The sequence below is a fragment of the Megachile rotundata genome, chromosome 2 (assembly GCF_050947335.1).
Source record: "Megachile rotundata isolate GNS110a chromosome 2, iyMegRotu1, whole genome shotgun sequence".
NCBI classification, from domain to species: Eukaryota; Metazoa; Arthropoda; class Insecta; order Hymenoptera; family Megachilidae; genus Megachile; species Megachile rotundata.
The window spans coordinates 23007869-23026559 of record NC_134984.1 but is presented as its reverse complement, the minus strand read 5'-3'; the positions used below and the strand labels follow the sequence as shown (position 1 = coordinate 23026559).

General features: G+C 26.0%; 3 protein-coding genes across 9 annotated transcripts; 1 reads left to right on the top strand and 2 right to left on the bottom strand.

Annotated features, from left to right (window-relative positions):
- Positions 1 to 23: 23 nt before the first annotated feature.
- Positions 24 to 9889, bottom strand: mtRNApol (mitochondrial RNA polymerase). 4 transcript variants are annotated; one of them, XM_076539100.1, is made up of 20 exons: positions 9759 to 9889; positions 6360 to 6435; positions 6040 to 6178; positions 5447 to 5560; positions 5170 to 5372; positions 4840 to 5042; positions 4373 to 4728; positions 3955 to 4298; positions 3524 to 3793; positions 3083 to 3430; positions 2840 to 3007; positions 2578 to 2703; positions 2305 to 2505; positions 1887 to 2162; positions 1531 to 1776; positions 1305 to 1464; positions 999 to 1224; positions 630 to 798; positions 458 to 549; positions 24 to 211 (listed from the first exon to the last, which is right to left on the bottom strand). In XM_076539100.1, the coding sequence occupies exons 2-20, from the start codon at positions 6378 to 6380 to the stop codon at positions 91 to 93; spliced, it is 3783 nt and encodes a 1260-aa protein (XP_076395215.1). In that variant the 5' UTR covers positions 6381 to 6435; positions 9759 to 9889; the 3' UTR covers positions 24 to 90. The 4 variants fall into 4 exon arrangements, with proteins under 4 accessions (XP_076395215.1, XP_076395222.1, XP_076395217.1 ...); XM_076539107.1 differs by lacking the exons at positions 6360 to 6435; positions 9759 to 9889 and adding an exon at positions 6270 to 6359; XM_076539102.1 differs by lacking the exons at positions 6360 to 6435; positions 9759 to 9889 and adding an exon at positions 6258 to 6353.
- Positions 7581 to 11700, top strand: LOC100880164 (uncharacterized). 2 transcript variants are annotated; one of them, XM_012293789.2, is made up of 10 exons: positions 7581 to 8426; positions 8515 to 8615; positions 8896 to 9115; positions 9263 to 9562; positions 9617 to 9813; positions 9972 to 10127; positions 10303 to 10591; positions 10660 to 10788; positions 10868 to 11108; positions 11410 to 11700. In XM_012293789.2, exons 2-10 carry the CDS (start codon positions 8548 to 8550, stop codon positions 11424 to 11426), a joined length of 1617 nt encoding a protein of 538 aa, XP_012149179.1. In that variant the 5' UTR covers positions 7581 to 8426; positions 8515 to 8547; the 3' UTR covers positions 11427 to 11700. The 2 variants fall into 2 exon arrangements, with proteins under 2 accessions (XP_012149179.1, XP_076395328.1); XM_076539213.1 differs by lacking the exon at positions 11410 to 11700 and having other exon boundaries at positions 10868 to 11311.
- Positions 10588 to 18497, bottom strand: LOC100881905 (UPF0047 protein YjbQ). 3 transcript variants are annotated; one of them, XM_003706832.3, is made up of 4 exons: positions 18178 to 18497; positions 17723 to 17893; positions 16755 to 16891; positions 10588 to 16425 (listed from the first exon to the last, which is right to left on the bottom strand). In XM_003706832.3, exons 1-4 carry the CDS (start codon positions 18197 to 18199, stop codon positions 16210 to 16212), a joined length of 546 nt encoding a protein of 181 aa, XP_003706880.1. In that variant the 5' UTR covers positions 18200 to 18497; the 3' UTR covers positions 10588 to 16209. The 3 variants fall into 3 exon arrangements, with proteins under 3 accessions (XP_003706880.1, XP_076395526.1, XP_012149182.1); XM_076539411.1 differs by having other exon boundaries at positions 18223 to 18494; XM_012293792.2 differs by having other exon boundaries at positions 17964 to 18492.
- Positions 18498 to 18691: the final 194 nt, after the last annotated feature.

Genomic DNA, 18691 nt, shown 5'->3' with positions numbered 1-18691 from the left:
GGACATTAAGAATATACAATAAATACTTGTTTTAGATTAGGTAATTTATTTACATCGTCAGTGCATATGACATGCTTCAGAAGTTTAACTTCAGTTAAAAAAGTACACAGATTTCAATACATTATTAATATCAAAAGTGCCCTTAGATGGTACAGAAAGCAAGCATTGATATGCATCTGATACATCAATTATCTTCTTTTTACTTGATTTCCTGTAATCATAAATGCATTAAAAATACTTTAAATACATTGATATACATGTATTATTATATCATTTTCAATTATATACTTCAAATTCCTTTACGTAATGGAATTATACTAACTTCCAAACACGTGTAGTAAAAATAGCACTTTAACGACATTAATTAAAAAGAAAAATATGAAAAATTTAGTTTCGTAAAATTATGGATAAATTTCTGTGTTGAAAGTATACTTAAAGCTTTATAAACGTTACTTACATCGAAAGGGGTTTATAACGTTGTAAAAAATAATCGGATAAATTTTCAAGAATGGGTTCAGAATGGAGAGCAACAAACTGTTCCCTGCAAATCTATAAAATATATTAAGTATATTTTACGTATTTATACGACATATGTAACATTTCAAATTTATATTTCATATTATACTTACTTTGTTCATAATAGTTACGGTACAAGGATGAGTCCAAAAGCAATCATGTACTGAGACAAACGTAACATTTTCTTGACTACAATAAAGACTAGTAAGCATCATATGACAGGAATCGAGAGAGTGTATAAAATTTGGGGCAAACGCATTTTTTTGCTTCATAGAATCAACTCTATAAATGTGAAGAACATATCTTAAAAATTTCATCTTATAATATTGTAAAATTGGTTAATAGAATAATTTTATATTTATGCAATGCAGTGTCCCCTATATGACTCACTACGTATCATCCATGCATTATTTTTATAGCTGATAAAAATGATGTAATGAAAGATATTTTTATTAACATATTAATCATTATCTTTGACATACATTTTATGAGGTTTCTGTTTGATATAAGGCTGTACAATAGGAAGACCCAAAGGAGTAACCCACTCAACGTTTTCACCGTACAAAATCGAAATAATTCGAGCACATGTTGTTAACCAATCTTGAATTTCTCTTGCACTTTTAAACATTGTTCTTAAACTGTTAAATGTACTTTCAGCCAAATATATACTGGCAGGCCAAACATATTCGTAAGGAAAGTCTTCAATGTCTATTTAGAACATTAATAATATAATGAAATAATAGAATATGTAACTACATCGATTGTAAGAAATGAAGTTAAATACCCACTTCGGAGTTGTTTTGCTATTTGATGTTTTGCACCATATTTTGTTACACCGTACACTGTTGTCATTACAGTTTGTTTGATAACTTTTCTCTTTACAAATCCTTCCAGTAACTGGGCAATTTTAACGTCATTTTTTGCATCTATTTGCCGTTGTTTTTCAATCTAAAAATTTATCATACTTTTTTTTAATGTTTATATGTATAACGATTTACAATATAGAGAACTTACTATCGTCGCAACTGCAGTATATACATCATTTGGAACATCAAAAGGATATAAATTGACACTTTCTGCACCTATCTGGTCTCTACCAAGTGCCGCATAATGTTGAAGACCATTACAACTTCCATCTTGATGTACTGGAAACCTACTCACATATTCTTCTACATTTGGTGTTTTTAATGCATTTGCTATTTCCATACATCCTGCTAAAGTTTGCCATGGTTCTTCAGCCTCTGCCCACCACATTTTACCCTACATAGTACACATAATTAATATTTTAAATTTTAGTACAAAATTTTTACTTTTATCATGTGTTTTAGTACATACAGAAAGTTATACTTTCCCACATAATTAAATCTTACCGTTAAAGGCTTCGTGGCACTATCTAATATGTTTTCCATATTTTGATTTGCATACTCAAGACGTTCTTGAACAGAACTTCCTTTTTTAAAATTAGTCAAATTTATAACATGTAATTTTAACCAATTTAATCCATCTGGACCTAACGGTTTCCCATTAGCAAATAAAAGAAAAGAACGTCCCAGATCAGATGACAAATGATTTAAATGAGGTGGAACTGGATAAACTCTTCCTCTAAAATCCAAATTATGTGGCAACCAGAATACTTTGTTTCTAAGCTTTTAAAACAATTAAAAAAATTTAATATACTTGAATATAACTTGTAACACAATTGATAATTTATTTACACATATATTTTTAAGTTAATATTCACTACAGAAAATTAAAGAAACTTATTTAAAACGTATCTAAAGAACATACATGATTAGCAATTGATAGTCTATAAAGTGCATCGCACCATAAACTATACATGTCATATCTTTTTTGTTTATATTGCGCCAGTGCTAATACTGCGCTGCGCTTTTCTTGGATGGTAGCATTTTCCTTTACTGAAGGTGGTAAAGATAATACAGAAATTGGTCGCGGAACATTTAATTTTTCAGAACCACCATTCTGAAATATCTAATAATATAATTATTTAGACCTATCATCAGAAATGAATATAATAATATTAAAATAAAATGAAATAAGTACCTTGATTGCTATATCAAGTATGTCAGTATTAACCATCCAAGGAATGGAACTAAGCTGATTTAATGAATCGAATATAGGAAATAGTTGTTTCCCTGGTGTATTTTGAAGTTTATGCCAGGGACTATCCTGAAAGAATAAAAATATTATACATTTTGAAACCAAAAATATATAAGATATTGTATGAAGTCAAGATATAGAAAAAGATGTTATGGCTGTAATGTGTTAAGCTATATTGAGAAATAAACATTATACGTAAACTTACCACAGATGGAAGTCTCATAAAATCTATTTTAGTCATAAGATACCCTCCACTGTATATTGAGGTCCATGGACGTGGTGGAGCATGCGAAGGTAATATATGTGAATCAAATGTTAATATTCTTGTCTTTGAATCTCTATATAATTTTGAAACTAAAGGATGAGGTTTAATCTATAATGTAAAGAATTTAATCCATATTGTATTCAACAAAATTTATATAGCATTTAATTTTTTCAATGCACATACTTGTTCTGATAGATAATTTTCTCTATTCCTAAACAACGTATAAAATGCAGGAATAGAACATTTTAAATCTTGTCCTTTCAACATATTAGGATGAAGAATTATATCATTTAAAATTATATTGTATAAAAATTTTCCAATATTTATTAATACATCCAAAGACCAAGAAAACATTGTAATATTCAAAGATGTACCATGGTTTACTTCTTTCATTTCAAGGTACTGCCATATAGTACGATTATTCATATTACTTAAATGTTCCATTTCTTTTGGATGCAAATACCAATCAAGATATTTTGAGTAAATACTGAGTATCTTATCAAATAAACCAGATTGTTTTTTTGTTTGAACCTAAAAATCATAAATGAAAAAATAATACACATTCATTGGAATTATTGGCAATATGAATCACAAATTTAATCAAGTATAAACGTAACTTCATACCTCATATTTATTGTAAATATATTTTCCTAAATCAATATATAAAAATCTGAGAGGCATACTGTAAGTTTCAGAACCTCGAGCTACTTTTTCAACTTCTCTTAGTATGCCATTTATATAAACACTTTTGTCTAATACTTCTAAAAATGGATGCAAAACCATTAAAGAATTCTGAAATTGGCATTCCTTTTGTTTTAAACACTTCAAATTCCTTTCAAAAGCTTTTGATACTGCGTCTTTCCAATAATTTTCCACTTCCTCCAATCTCTTTCGCTAATTGAAAAGAAGAAATGTTATTGTTATTGTATCAAATTTTTTAAACTTATAAAAAACCGAAATAACTTTACATTATCATATAAATAATTCAAACGAACGATAAATATTTAACATTTCAACATTATTAAATTAATTTATAGAAATATCATGTATCTTACAGAAGTAGAACTATTTGTATCCTTGCATGATTCAACACTTTTTATTTGTACTTCACCTACAGATTCATTCCGAAGTTGCATTTCTAAACAACTTTGTAATTCTTCCATTGTTAATAAATCTTGTACTGGACTTCTATAATTGCTTTGTGTTAAAATCTTACTTAAAAGTTTACATGAATATTCTGTACTTGGTAAAGTATATGTGGGTTCAAAGTCTGGCATTAATGCTCTAACCGATTTAAAGACATTTTCTCTTTGATTCTTTTTAAAATATGATTTATTAAATATATCATTGAAACTTATATTATAATTATTCATTTCACTGACCAACGTTCCTAATAATGCTATAAAGTAAAAAAACGATTTCAACATATTCTTTTCTTAACATATATTATCATTAACAAAAATATATAATTACCTTTTCGTTCATCATTTATTACTTCTTGCCCCAAAGCACTAAGCACGTATACATAAGTTTGTGTTGTTGGTATCAATGAATCTTTTTTTATCATATCATACAAGTCTAAGACTTTTACAATATTCTTTCTAGAAGCATAAGCTTCCAAAAGCATATTATATAATTCAATACATTTATCATTATGTTTCATGTTATTTTTTACGAATCTTTTGTATATCATTAATGTATTTTTTGCTCTATTTAGCATTCCACAACTTAAATAAACTTGCATATGTACTAACAAACTTTCAACATATTCTGGTCTTATAAATTTATTTTTAATTTTATGATGTTCCTTTTTTTGTGATATTTTATTTCTAAAAAATAGTTTATTTATGTAATAGACACCACTAATGATAATCGTTGATAATTATAAGCCTCTAAAGGTAAACAAATATAGATGCATCATAGAATTATGATATACTTACACTTTTAAATGTAAATTTTTTTTTAATTTTTTATTTATCATTGTTTCATAACTTGGAATTGAACTATCACATAATGTATCATTGTGAATAATGCTACTATTTACATCATCATATTTGTTCAAATTTCCAAACAATTCTGCATCATTAGAAAATTCATTATGATGTTGCACTTCCTGATCAGACAATATTTTTTCATAGTTTTCCTGTTGTTACACAAGTAAGTGAAAGTAAAAACATTAAAATTTTTATAAACATATAAAAAAGAAAAATAACATCAAGCATACATTATGACAGCCAATTAATTATAGAAACTATTATGTATGTACTCACAATATTTAAACAAATTTTGTTATTATCTATAGCTTGGTAATCTTTAGTTCTGTGCTCTGAATTAGAAACTTTATTAATGTCAGTACCACTAATGTCACATGTTTTATCTGTGGTAATATTAGATTCATCAACAAATGTGGATAAATCTGCAGAATTTAATTTATGTACTTTTGCCATTTTAGTGCTTGTTTCTTTTTCTGTTACTATAATAAAAAAATTTATATTTAAAATAAATATAATGACATTTGTGAACACCATTAAAAATATGAAATTTTACCTGTTAACAATTCTGCATACTTTTTCATTTTTTGTTTAATCTTTTTCTTCGAAGAAGGATGATTTGATATATTTATTGTTGTAGTATTTGTGTGAATTTGGTAGTACTTCACATCTATGAATTGAAAGAAATCACATTACTAGAAATACAAGGACACAAATGCAAATGTACATTTGTGTTATAAACGCGTGACATTGATAAATATATAAATAAACATAAAATCTAATACACATTTTATAATTTGAATGCTAATAAAATGAGTACAGTATTTATTAAAACTTTTTAAAGCTATTTTCCAAAATGTTACATATGAACAACACTATCTATTGTTTGTTAAAAAATGCTATAACATACTTTTTATATAATATACATATTTGAATCAAATACTAAATAAATTAAGCTAGGGAACTAATAAATATTACATAATATTAACATTTTTTAAGTTATAATTTAAAAGAAAAAGCTATATAACCTCTCAGAATACTATAACTTAACAATGTATAAAAGTATAAATTAAAATAAGGAATATGAATTTTTATTGTGTATTATAGAAATTTACTGTTTTTTAAACATAGCTTATTTAAGAAACATACGTTTTGATACTTTTCCATGATAGAAATTACAAAGAGTACACAACCGCATTGAATGCTGTACAACTATTTGCTTTGGTACGAGATAAACACCATGTGAGAAAATCCGTTTTGTAAATGGCATTGCAGAAAGTTTATACATCTTAAAGTAACAACAAAATTAATCACAAATATTAATCATCCTATAAACATCGTTTATACAAACTGCGATTATTATATACCATATAACCTACATCAGAGGAACTACGGTAACAATTAGTAATAATTTACAACCTCAAACAAAATGTTGATAGACCACACTTGCCTAACTTCAGTAAGCTTACCCCCACTTTGTAATATTCCATTCCACGTGCATGTACATGCTTTCCATTTCGTTGCTTATACACGGTGAACAAAAATCTATGAACAAGAGAAAGGACGGAAAATATAAGTATACCAAACAAAAAATGACTGGCATACATGTTAAATGTCATAAACATCGTAAATGCGCATGTGAAGAAAGAATGAATATGTCGGATGATGAAAATGTTTCCTGAAATAAAAAATTCACGACGGTTCTCAACTAATGATACACGTATTAAATGTGCTTTTCTGATTGTTTGAAGCGTCATCTTTGTAATAAAGAAAACCAATAAACGGAACTAAACTTTCCTTATTGTTAGTGTTAATGAAATTTTCAAATTTTAGTTTTGGCGCTACATATTTATAACAAAATTGTGAACCATTGTTGTATATGTTTCATAATGTGCATCTTCATTAGTACTAAAAATGCCCGGTACTCGTCGCTACTCAATAAGACATACCCCGAACTTAGTTTTTTAAAAATCCAAATGTAGGCTCAAGCAGAGATACTATAAGTATACAATCAGTTCTTCACTGATCGAATAAGAAAACGGTACGTTGTGTTTCGCTCCGTAATTTTTTATATATAAGAATATTATAGAATACAAATATTGTGTACGTGTAAGTAAAATATATACCTTTAAAAAATTAAATATACCGCGCTTATTTTTATTAAATATTCAAATCAAATAAATTTACTTTTTTTATTATTCTAAGTAATGTAGATCCCTCGATTAGCTTTATTATTAATGTAATTTGCTGTTTAACAAATTCAATATTATAAAAATACCGTTTTAGCGCCATATTATCAAAATAGATTAATGCTTTGTTATTAAACTTTAATATTATTTGTTTATCAAAAGAAATTAATTGGTCACTTTTCAATTCATTTTTAAAATGATAAAATATAATTAATTAAAATACAGAAATATAGAATGAGGTAATAAGTTTTGTTTTTTAAATTGTATACAAAATAACAGATAAGTAAGTAGGGAAATGCCTGTTTGTTCATTTTATTAATAGAAATGTAATAAATATACATTTAAGTTTAAATATTATAATATATTTTAACTATAATAAGTGAAAATTTATTTGTATTAATAGTAACTGAATAGTACTATTAAGTTTTAATTACACATTGATTTATGAACTTAATAATACTTCAAATTATGTGTAATTTAAACATCCAATAAGCCGAATTTGTTATGTTGTTAAGCTTCATAAGATGGAAGTAAAGTTTACAGAAGAAAATAATGTAGAGGGTTTTAAATGTGCCACATGGCTCCATCACTTGATGTGCATCTGTGGATCTATAAATAGCTAAAATTTGAACTTTCTTTGTGATATACAGAAACAAAGAATCGTAGATATTTGATGAATGTTTTATGAATACTTTTATATTCTTTATTCTGTTATAATATTATCATACAAATAGAAAACTAAAATACGTATATTATATTTAGGTCTTTTTTTCACATATGCACAAAGACCAGTACCGCTGCTAAAGTTAGCGGAACCGCGGACAATAATCAGTATTATTTTCAACGGTGCTTCAATTGTCAATATAGAAAAAGATCCTTCCATGCAATTTCCAATTTTTTTAATTAAAAAAAATTTGTAAATTTGTAATTTAATGAATTTTTTAATGTAAAAATTAAGCGACCGGAGTAAGTGCCCGTTTGACCGATGTTAAAGACGGTACTGACAAAGGCACAAAAAAACGCGCGTATGCACAGGCACGCATATACACATAATATTCTAAAGTATTTCTAATTTAATCCTTAATATTGTACTACAATAGTAGTAATTGTTTTGAATGCATGTCATTGTTATATATTAAATACGAGATTTTCAATTATTACCATCATTTACTAACAAAGATAGGTTTCTTACTCATCAGTGTCATCAGCAATGACCTTTTAACTTCTTATCTCAGTGACAGTATATTCAATTAATTGACTGAAGGAAGTATTTCACTCATTTTAAATACAAAGTATTTAGTTTAATAGTTACAATAATGGAGTACTTTTATTAAAATTTATTTGAAAGTATAACACAATGACATTCTTGAAAATATATATAAAAATGAAATACATATTTAACACTGTAAAATTTAAATAGATCTTTCTGTTCCAGATATTGTCTTCTATACATTAATAATACCAGAAAATGAAGTATACATTTATATTGATTTTACATCTACTTTATATTAATGTTAATAATGCCAGGGAAATTACGTAAGTTATACTCAATCATAAAATTAAAATAATTTTATTCAAATGTTTGTTTTCCAATTATGATGCAACAACTAAATTGGTCCATTTGAAAATTCATATAAGTATGGTCCTTATTATTCTTAATATAATATTATAACATGAATATTTATAATAGTTTTATTAGATCATAGACTAATATATACTCTATAATCCATATAAATCATATATTTAATTGCGTTATGAATGAACACTGTTATCTTTCATAATTTTTTATTTTGCTATAAAGTTAATCTAATTTTAGACATGAAGACATTAAAGATGCAATGTTAAGCTTAGTACATATGATGAGAGAAAATACTGAAAAATTAGAAAGGCATGAGGCAAGAGAACGTCAATTGGGAGAACAATTAAAAAAGACAATCTCAGTATTAACAAAACGTGTATCAGCAGTTGATGGTATAAAATTACAACTAAATAAACTTGATGAAAAGGTGATAGGAATTGAACAATTAATTGCTCAGGTATTACATTAATGAACAATGTTTATACTGATTTATTAATAGTTTCAAATAAATTTAGCTTTTTAATAATTATTTTGCAAAATTATGTTTTACACAAATGTACTATAATGTCATAATCATATAATCATTATATTCTTCTGTAATCAGAAAGATGAACGAGAAAGAATACAAATGCAAAAAACTGTTGATGCTTTAGAAGATTTAGAAAGCCGCTTGGAAGGATGGTTTTCAGATATTGAGAGCAAAATATCTGAAGCAAATGCTTCTCCAACTACTACATCGCCGCCAACTGAAAATACGTCTCTGATTGTTTCAAAATTAAATGATACAGAATCATTGCTTATAGATAAAATATCAAAAACTGAATCTCTTTTAAAGTCTGAAGCAATAAAATTAAAAGAAGTCACAAATGTTCAATCAGGAACAATACAAGCACTATTGACAGAGGTAATGACATACTTAATGTGTAATAAAAACATGTTTAAGTAGAGTATTTTGTAGATCCAAGATGTTGGTTCGAGATTAAAGGATCTTAAAATTTTGCTAGAAAAAGTAAAAGGACAATCTCAAAACATAAAAGAAGAATTACAAAAACCTCAATTCAGTGTGATGTCTAATATCGACCAGTATTGTAAAACATTACCTCCAATACAAAAACTGTTAGAAGTTACTTCTGCTCAAATCAGAGAGTTACCAAGGTATTGTGTTACTATTATAGTAATTTCTCCCTTTTCTTTTATACAACAAACTCCTTCATTCTCATTAAAATAATATGTCCTGTAAAAAATTAAATTATAAGTCAACATATTAGTAATTTGAATATAAAAATGATTAAATATTAAATCTTATCATTTAGGATCCATGAAGTGCAGTCTTTACATAACGAAACTGAAACACTTTTACAAGAAACTAAAGAGGTTTTAAAAGATGTTGTTAGTAAAGGAATGACTAATGTGGAAAATAAAATAACAGAAGCTAAATATGAAACTAAAGAAGCAATAGGAACACTTAGGTAATATTATACAGCAAGACATTCTTCTCAGTTTCAAAATTATTTATTTCTAAATTGCAAACGTTTATGTATTTATGATATATTGAGTCTGCAAAGTGCACATCAAAGTATATATAATACTTTAGTATGTCAAACATGATAACTGAAATCTTATTAAGTATTTCTGAGATTATAGAACGGACTTGGCAAATAATGCTGATCACATAAATGAAGAATTAAGTGATCTTGAAAAAGGGCAATCTGTAATGATCTCAATGGCTGATCATGTGTTAGATACTAAAAAGAGAGTTGAATATGGAGTGCATCAAATTCTTTTAGAAATGGGAGATTTAGTGAAAGCACAGGGTATAAATATCAATAACACTCTTAATGAACGATTTGATGGCATATCAAATGATATTATGGATAATCAGAATGGAGCACTGGCAAATTTAACTACCAAAATGGAACAAGAAATGAATCAGGTAATAATCAAATCTAAACTTTTTATTAGATCAATATCTAAACAATGGTTACATTTTTTCTACAAAAGGTGTGGCGGCAAATAAATGTTATGTATCAACAAATGACAGAAAGTGCAAAAGCATTAGACAAATTACACAAACAGAATGAAGAATATGTTAATGGTACAACTTCTACTATGGGCGGAATGGAAACTAAGGTAGTAATACAAAAAAAGCAAATTTTATCTATGACATTAATAATTTTATATGTATATATACGTGTGTGTATGTATATAGGTGGGTGAAATAACAAAACGCATGACAGAAGTCGATGAAAACTTGAACTATTTGTTGGGTCGGCTTTCACTAGTAACACAAGAATTCAATCAGATCAAAACAGGATTAGGCAATGCATTAGATAATATTAAAGCATCGTTTAAAGAAGTTCAGGACAAAACAAATGATTTAAGACATCCAGGTCCACACAGAATACCTGAAAATTATAAGGAATTTAATGAATCGGATAATGAACCCGATGGTAAGCCATTATCAGAAATGGTCAGACATATTTTTAGTCCTCAAAGCAATTAAATTTGAAACTAGACATGCGTTACTAACAATTAATATACCACATTCCTTTTTTTTTTACTAAATGTATGAGAATTTTAAACATTAATGTCATTTGTATTTGAACAGCAAAAGTATATTTTGTAAATATAATTAATTTTTTATTTTTCTCTATTTTAATTTTATAAATATTTTTATCCTTTTTCCTACAATAATTTACTCAATGACGTATCTAAAGTATAAGAGTGCTTATTAAAGAAAATTTGTTTTAGTTATGAAAATAAAATAAAGCAATACGAATCTCATATCGAGGACGTTTTATCGTTAAAGACACGTACCCAGTTATGTTCAGATTTACATGTGCTACATTAGTAGTACATAGCATTGAAGGCGTGAGAAAGAAAAAGATCATGCGCGCGTACGTAACATATGTACACAAGTACTTACTATATACATATGTTTCATTATTTTCAAGTAACAAATGTATAATATAAACGCAACTTATTTCTATTTTAATTCATATCTACCGATAGTTACATAAACTGCAAGAATATAAAATGAAATAGTTGTTATCAAATCTTATTTACAAACAAAATATTACAATTTTCAATATGTATATATACTTATACTGTGTTGAATATATTGATCCAGAATTCCTCATTTTTGCTTCTTTAAATGAACTTTCTCATATAAGTTTAAAACGAAAGCAAACTATAATTAAAAGATTTATGGTATTTCAAAGTCTTCCAAGCATGAAAAAGTTGGACCAATATATTTCTATAGTATCATGTTTAAAAATTAATTATTAAACTGTCCAATTAAAGATAAAAATATAAATGTACAATTATTTTGACAGTACCATTAATACATATTTTTATAAGGAATGATCATAATGTATATTACTGTGTACTAAAATATATTATAAAATTATATTTTATTAGAGTAATCACTGAATTTTAAATGTCATATAAGTGCATTGTAAAATCTTGTATACAGACTGTTTATTAAAACTATTTTTATAAAACATAAATTTATATGGTGTTTTCCTGATATAACGTAAAAGTAATTTATATTTTAAAAATACAGTACCATGTAATTTATTTAAAATATTCAAGTATAGTATGCAAGTATGTAGCCCTTTCTATAATTATTTTCACTTCACAGCCTCATTCCGGATTATATAGCAAAACTCCACTGCATTAATAAAAACAAATTTCTTTTTAATTCAATAAACATAAAATTTGAAAATACACATAAAAACATGAAAAATGAATAATATAGTACTTGTGTTTAAATAATCTATTCTGGTATTATTTATAATGTAATACATATTCAAACATCATAATCAATTTTTATTGTTAAAATTTTCGTTTTCCATAATAGAAAAATGTAATTCTATGCATAAGCACTTGATACATAACATATTTTTTGTTAATCATATTATTCAAAAAGATATTACCACCTTATTATTGAAGAGCGTATTATAATTTTTACAATTTATGTAAGTTCCACCTTAAAGTTAAACTTTTAAGTACCTTAGATGTAGTTGCAGATAAATTATTCTTAGACAAAGATATAATATAAATTGAAAAGTTAAAAAAACAGCATGTATATTATGCCAAACGAGATTTAAATTAATGTTAAAATTACAATATAGATAATAAGTAGTAAAGAATTACTTTATATTATTATTATGCATAATATACATAATTGCACATAAAATACATTTACTAATCTTATTATATCATTGTCTTCTTAATGTAATCATAACATACGTATATAAACTTATAACTGCTTATATGTACAATGAATCAATTAATATTTTTGTGACTGATTTTATGTATTATAATTAACTAATTATTTGTTACTTTACTATTTGTGATTGCATATATTTGTGGAGTTAATGTAACATATACACTTGATTTTTTACTAAAATCAACTATCTATCTTTTTCTGTCAAGTATAATTTCAAAATATTAATATAAAATATGACATTTTAAAACTTATAATGATTTTAATTTAATGATGCCTTTTCTCTTAAATATATAAACAGATATAAAAAATTAAATCTAGAAATGCATTATCTTATATTTGTCAAGATGCATAATTAGTTGTTACTGGTTTTATTTTATATAAATAATGATATTTCTACATTTTAGGGATAATATACAATTATTATATTTGCATTTAAACTTTGTTACACTCACTCGTACATGATATTCTCACCCTATTTTCTCATTTATATATATTTTTATATGTACATTTAATAACGTTACATGTAATGTATAATTATACTCAATATGTACTTGCATGATTCTAATATATCATTTTTTTAAAGTAATTTATAATAATAGGTCCACTATATCCAGCTAAATAAAAACTAATATTTTATGCGTTCAGAAAATTTCATAAATATTGAAGGAACTAAACAAATAATTAGAAAATAGTAATTACACTAAATATTACTTATTGTATAATTCAGATATAAGGACATCTGATCAATTACTAAATATTTAGACAGAACTGTTTAGTTTTTCCCAAATATATCCTGACATTGCTATATTATAATAGTACAATATAAAAAAACTTGTAAAATAAAATTTGATTAATTCTCAGGAAAAAAACAGCATATTTATATAAAAAATAAAATGTGAAGTGTTAACAGAAAATATTTGCATCAAATTACATTTTATAATTTTATGTTAATATTTTCATTAAATCATATGTAACATGTACAGTTTAATTTGTTATTTCATTTTACACAATATACGCAACAAAGTATAGATGTTTCCAAAAGACAATAGATTAAGAAATATAGCCCTTAGTTTTCATACAGATAGGAAAATATCGAAGAATATTAGACTTTGAAAATTGTACACACAATTATATTACATCAATATTTTTAACATTACTTTGTCAAATAACATAAGACAATTTTCTTTAGAAAGCGGAAAACTATATAAAATCAATATATTACATACATAAATGAAAAATAATGTTACATATGTTGCTTAAAATTTATGTGGTGTTATTCTTTTTTATAAAAGCTCAACCTCTGTCAATTATATAAGCTATCAATTAATTTTTTACCACACACATAGTAAACATAAACATTTACATGTTTTATTTTGCGCAGAACCAATAAGTATTCTTAAATTTGCTGAGTTTGTAGATCTGTTATAATAATTATGAAATGATTAATGCACACATTTTATATAACAATAAATTTTAATACCAATTTAACAGAAATGTAGTTATTTTATAAATTATTGATGTTAAAAGAACATACATTTTAGAAAGTTGAAATATTTCATTACAAAAACTAATTATTTTATAGAAGAAATTAGAATCATGTTACAAAATTAAATGTAACTTCTAATTATTCTGTAAACGTTAGAATAAGATTAATTATGTTTATCTAGTAGTAAATTGTAAAATATATTATATGTATTATAGTTAATAATAATTACATTGCAAATTATGCGCATAATTTGGTATGTAAATAGATTACCAGAAAATCACTATTAGGTATATCAATTACAGAAGTATTAACTTTTTGTAAACCTCAATATTATAATTTTTCATTTTAATTATATTAATAATTTTTTACATATTTAAAGATTTGTTTTATTGAGCATATTAAAAAAATCTAAATGTAATTTATACATGAGTTTCAAATTTTAAATGTTATCTAGAAAACATACCAATTTGATCCACTTTTATTATGGAGAAAAAAAATGTATAATTTGTTACAAATTTGTTATGATTTTGGGTATTCTTATATTTTTGAGCTGTTAATATTTAAGCTATATGAGTTGCATTGGGTATTTCATATTAAAGCATATCCATTATTCATAATGGACGACCATTTATGCTATATATAAGAAAGATTAACAACTAACATCGACTGCTTGCTTAACAGTATATTAGATACGTCAACAAGCTCTCTTGATAAGCTTTGATTAATTTAATAACATTGTAAGTAATTTTTATTACAACTCTTTGCAGTGCTAGATCCCTAGATGACATTTCACATGTTTTAATTATGTTAATTTCTATAATACTCCTTTTTATTGATAAGTTCCTAACAATATAAGTTTAAATCATTATTTGCATAATTTGATAATTTTCTTAACTGTTCTACTTTCATACTGATTTGCCCATGTGTTAACGCTATTATTATAACTTACACAGATATTTCTAGCAGAAATATATTAGCACAGCAAAGAAGTATTGATTGTTATCTATATATACACCCCCAAATGCATTGGAAACGTCATTAGAAATGCCTACCCTATGATAAGCAGTGAGTTAGAAAGTTATAATGTATTGCGCATACTCAAGCTGAGATTCTCTTACACATTATAAAAAATGACGTAAGTTCTCAGACGAGTAATTATTAATGCCAGTTTTCTTATTAATCATTTTTTTTTACAAAAGGATTACTTAAATAAAGCTATGTAATTAAATTCGAAGTATTGGACGCATTATATCGGAACGCATTATATTAATTTCATCCAAGGGTAATGAAGAAGAGTGTTGGATACTTTCATTAATTCATTTATACATTTCTAAATACAATATACATTTGCCTTGGCAGTTTATAAGTATGGAACAACATTATATCTAATGAACCACTTCTTTTAACTATTGTTGTTACTTTTCAACTTAAACATCTGTCTTTTTGCAATGTAAACAAAACCATGAACATAAATATTTTATATGGTTGGAATGTATATTTAAATAGAAATAATAAAAAAATTTTATTGATATAGTTAGAGTTATATAACATACAAAATATAATATGGAAATCTTTGTAAACATTGTTAATAAATGAGTAAATCAAATATATAAATAAATAAATATATTAATGTTTTTCTTAAGATTTTATCAATAATAGTTATTATTTGATATAAAGAAATACACTATTTATGTGTACTTTTTAAGTATCCGTACACTCTTTTGAATTATACCCTTAGAATTTGACTAAATTTAAGCAGCTGCTAGCTTGAATCACTGGATGTAGATATGCGCAGCTGACGTTTGCTACGCCTTTGGGGGTGTGAGTGGTCCTAGCTACTGGTAGAAGCAATAGGACTAACAGGACTCAAAGGGCTACGTGCAGGATCCCTGAGACAACCGGTTAATGTTATAGCTACTTTGCGACTTCCAGCATCATTACGGTGTTCACACAACCAAATTCCTTGCCACGTACCCAAAGTCAATTTGCCATCGGTAATTGGAATACTCAATGAAGAGCCCAGAAAACATGCCTTTACATGTGCTGGCTATAAATAATGCAATTATGAAAAAACCAAATGATTTTAGAACAATTTATATATATAATATATATACAAAGACACAATTGTAAATTTATGTTTTTAGAAGATTAATATCTATACTTACAAATTACAAGAATTTAAGTTTTATTTTTAAAAAATTATTATCTAAACTATATAACTACATGCAACATTTATTTTCTATTGTATTTAATTTTATTACCATTTTATTTTTATTAATGTAATGTCAACAAGAAATGTTTGTCAGTTACATTAAGCTTTTGCAAATAATTATATAGATAGCTAATATTCATATATAACATACATCACAAACTTACCATATCATCTGGTCCTTCACAACTGTGTCTATAGGCCAACCCTTCAGGAACTATTTTATTCAGCATCATTTCTACATCGTCTCTAACATCTGGATCCCAATTTTCATTTAATGCTAAACTTGCTGAAGTGTGAAGAACTGAAATAATTTTAAACAGAAAACATAATTGTTTACCCTAAGGAAACATCTCAATAATTTTGACATTGTTCTGATAAGTGTTCTGCTAGTTTACATAGATTATATATGAATTTCTATTTGTCAACTACATCAAAGTCAGTAATTACAAAATGTATAATGTATAAATACCAGAAAAATATATTATTTAGACATTTTAAGGCATCACAAAATACATAGAATAATATCAATAATCGCCTTACAAATGAAAATATAATGTAGATTTACTAAAGTAGAAAATACTAAAGTAGATTTACTTTACAATTTGTTATTGTAAATTCGCAGTCTAAGTGGAAAAAGTTAAATAAGACACCCTGTATATACAATTATTGTTAAAGGTCATCTATCGTACAAAGTGCAAGATTATAAATTTATACACATCGTTCCTAGTAGATAATATGACAGATATTCATTTTTTGTTATGTAAGAAGAAGTTCAACATTTATTAAACATAAAGTTTTGAAATAATACAATGAAGTAATACATGTTATTAACATATTTAATTATTACTTTTTATATGTGTGATATCTGTATGTGTGTGTTTTATATATATGTTGGTATACGTGTGTACGAGCGCACACGCATGTATATACAGGTGTGCATGTGTGTTATTTTTCACATAGGTTATACGCATTAAAAATACACGTTTTTATTTAAATACCATTTAACGTTTCACACAATTAAATTTAATTAAAAAAATAAGCTATGCATTTTAATTTCTTTTAACTAAAATATTATTATTTGAAAATATTATATTATATCAAAGTCCATAGTTTAAATGCAAAAGATACTTACTTTGTATATGACAAAGTCCGACGGAAAATTCACAGAGTTCGGGAATTCTTCTTAAAATTTCTTCGGTAACATGATGAATACCTCGACGCTGTGGTCTTAGGTTAATTTTTGTTTGAAACCAAGCAGAACCGGTTTGAATCCTTCTATTTGATGAGGCCATGATATGATACGCTGTAGAGATTACACACTTAACTAGACTGAATAAAATTTTAGCACAATGCTGAGATACGATAAAATCTACTTCAAGCGAAAAATCACGAGAACACGGTCCACTCCATTGGATATAGTATGGGTCTACTATCTCCGCCGCTTGCCGGCTACAAGACGTATGGATTTAACCACATCTTTTAAGATTGTCTAATTGCATCTGCTATATTTCGTATTCATAAAAAGGTTATGAGAAATAATGATTCAACGTGCACATACGTATCACGTTTACATACATATACGCTCACCTTCACCTAAACGAAATATCATTAGTATCAGGTACGCATACTAACGGTGAAAGAACGTGACGGTAAAATTGTTTGAAAATAAATCATCGTATCACTAAACGATCTCAATCTTTCGATAGACGATTTGCTTAGCGAAATTTTAATAATGACGTGCCATATTGTTCGCCATATCAAATTCCAGAGAATAAATAAATCGAATGGTAATTTAAACAATAATGTAAGTTGCGTTCGGTAATGGTACGTTTCCAGCTGGAACTATTTATTCACTATTGATTGACTTTCTTATAAGCGGCAAATTGAAAATCATAAAAGTTACGACAATATAATTGTTATCAATGTGATATAGCAATAATTATTATTGTATTGATAATTGTTTGTAATCGTTATTATTTACGGAATGATCGCAGTTATATTCGAATATTTTTGTACTTATATATTCATAAATAATATATAATCTATATAAATAATATGTATGCACGCATTTAATGTTCGCACATATTCGTATATATAAATA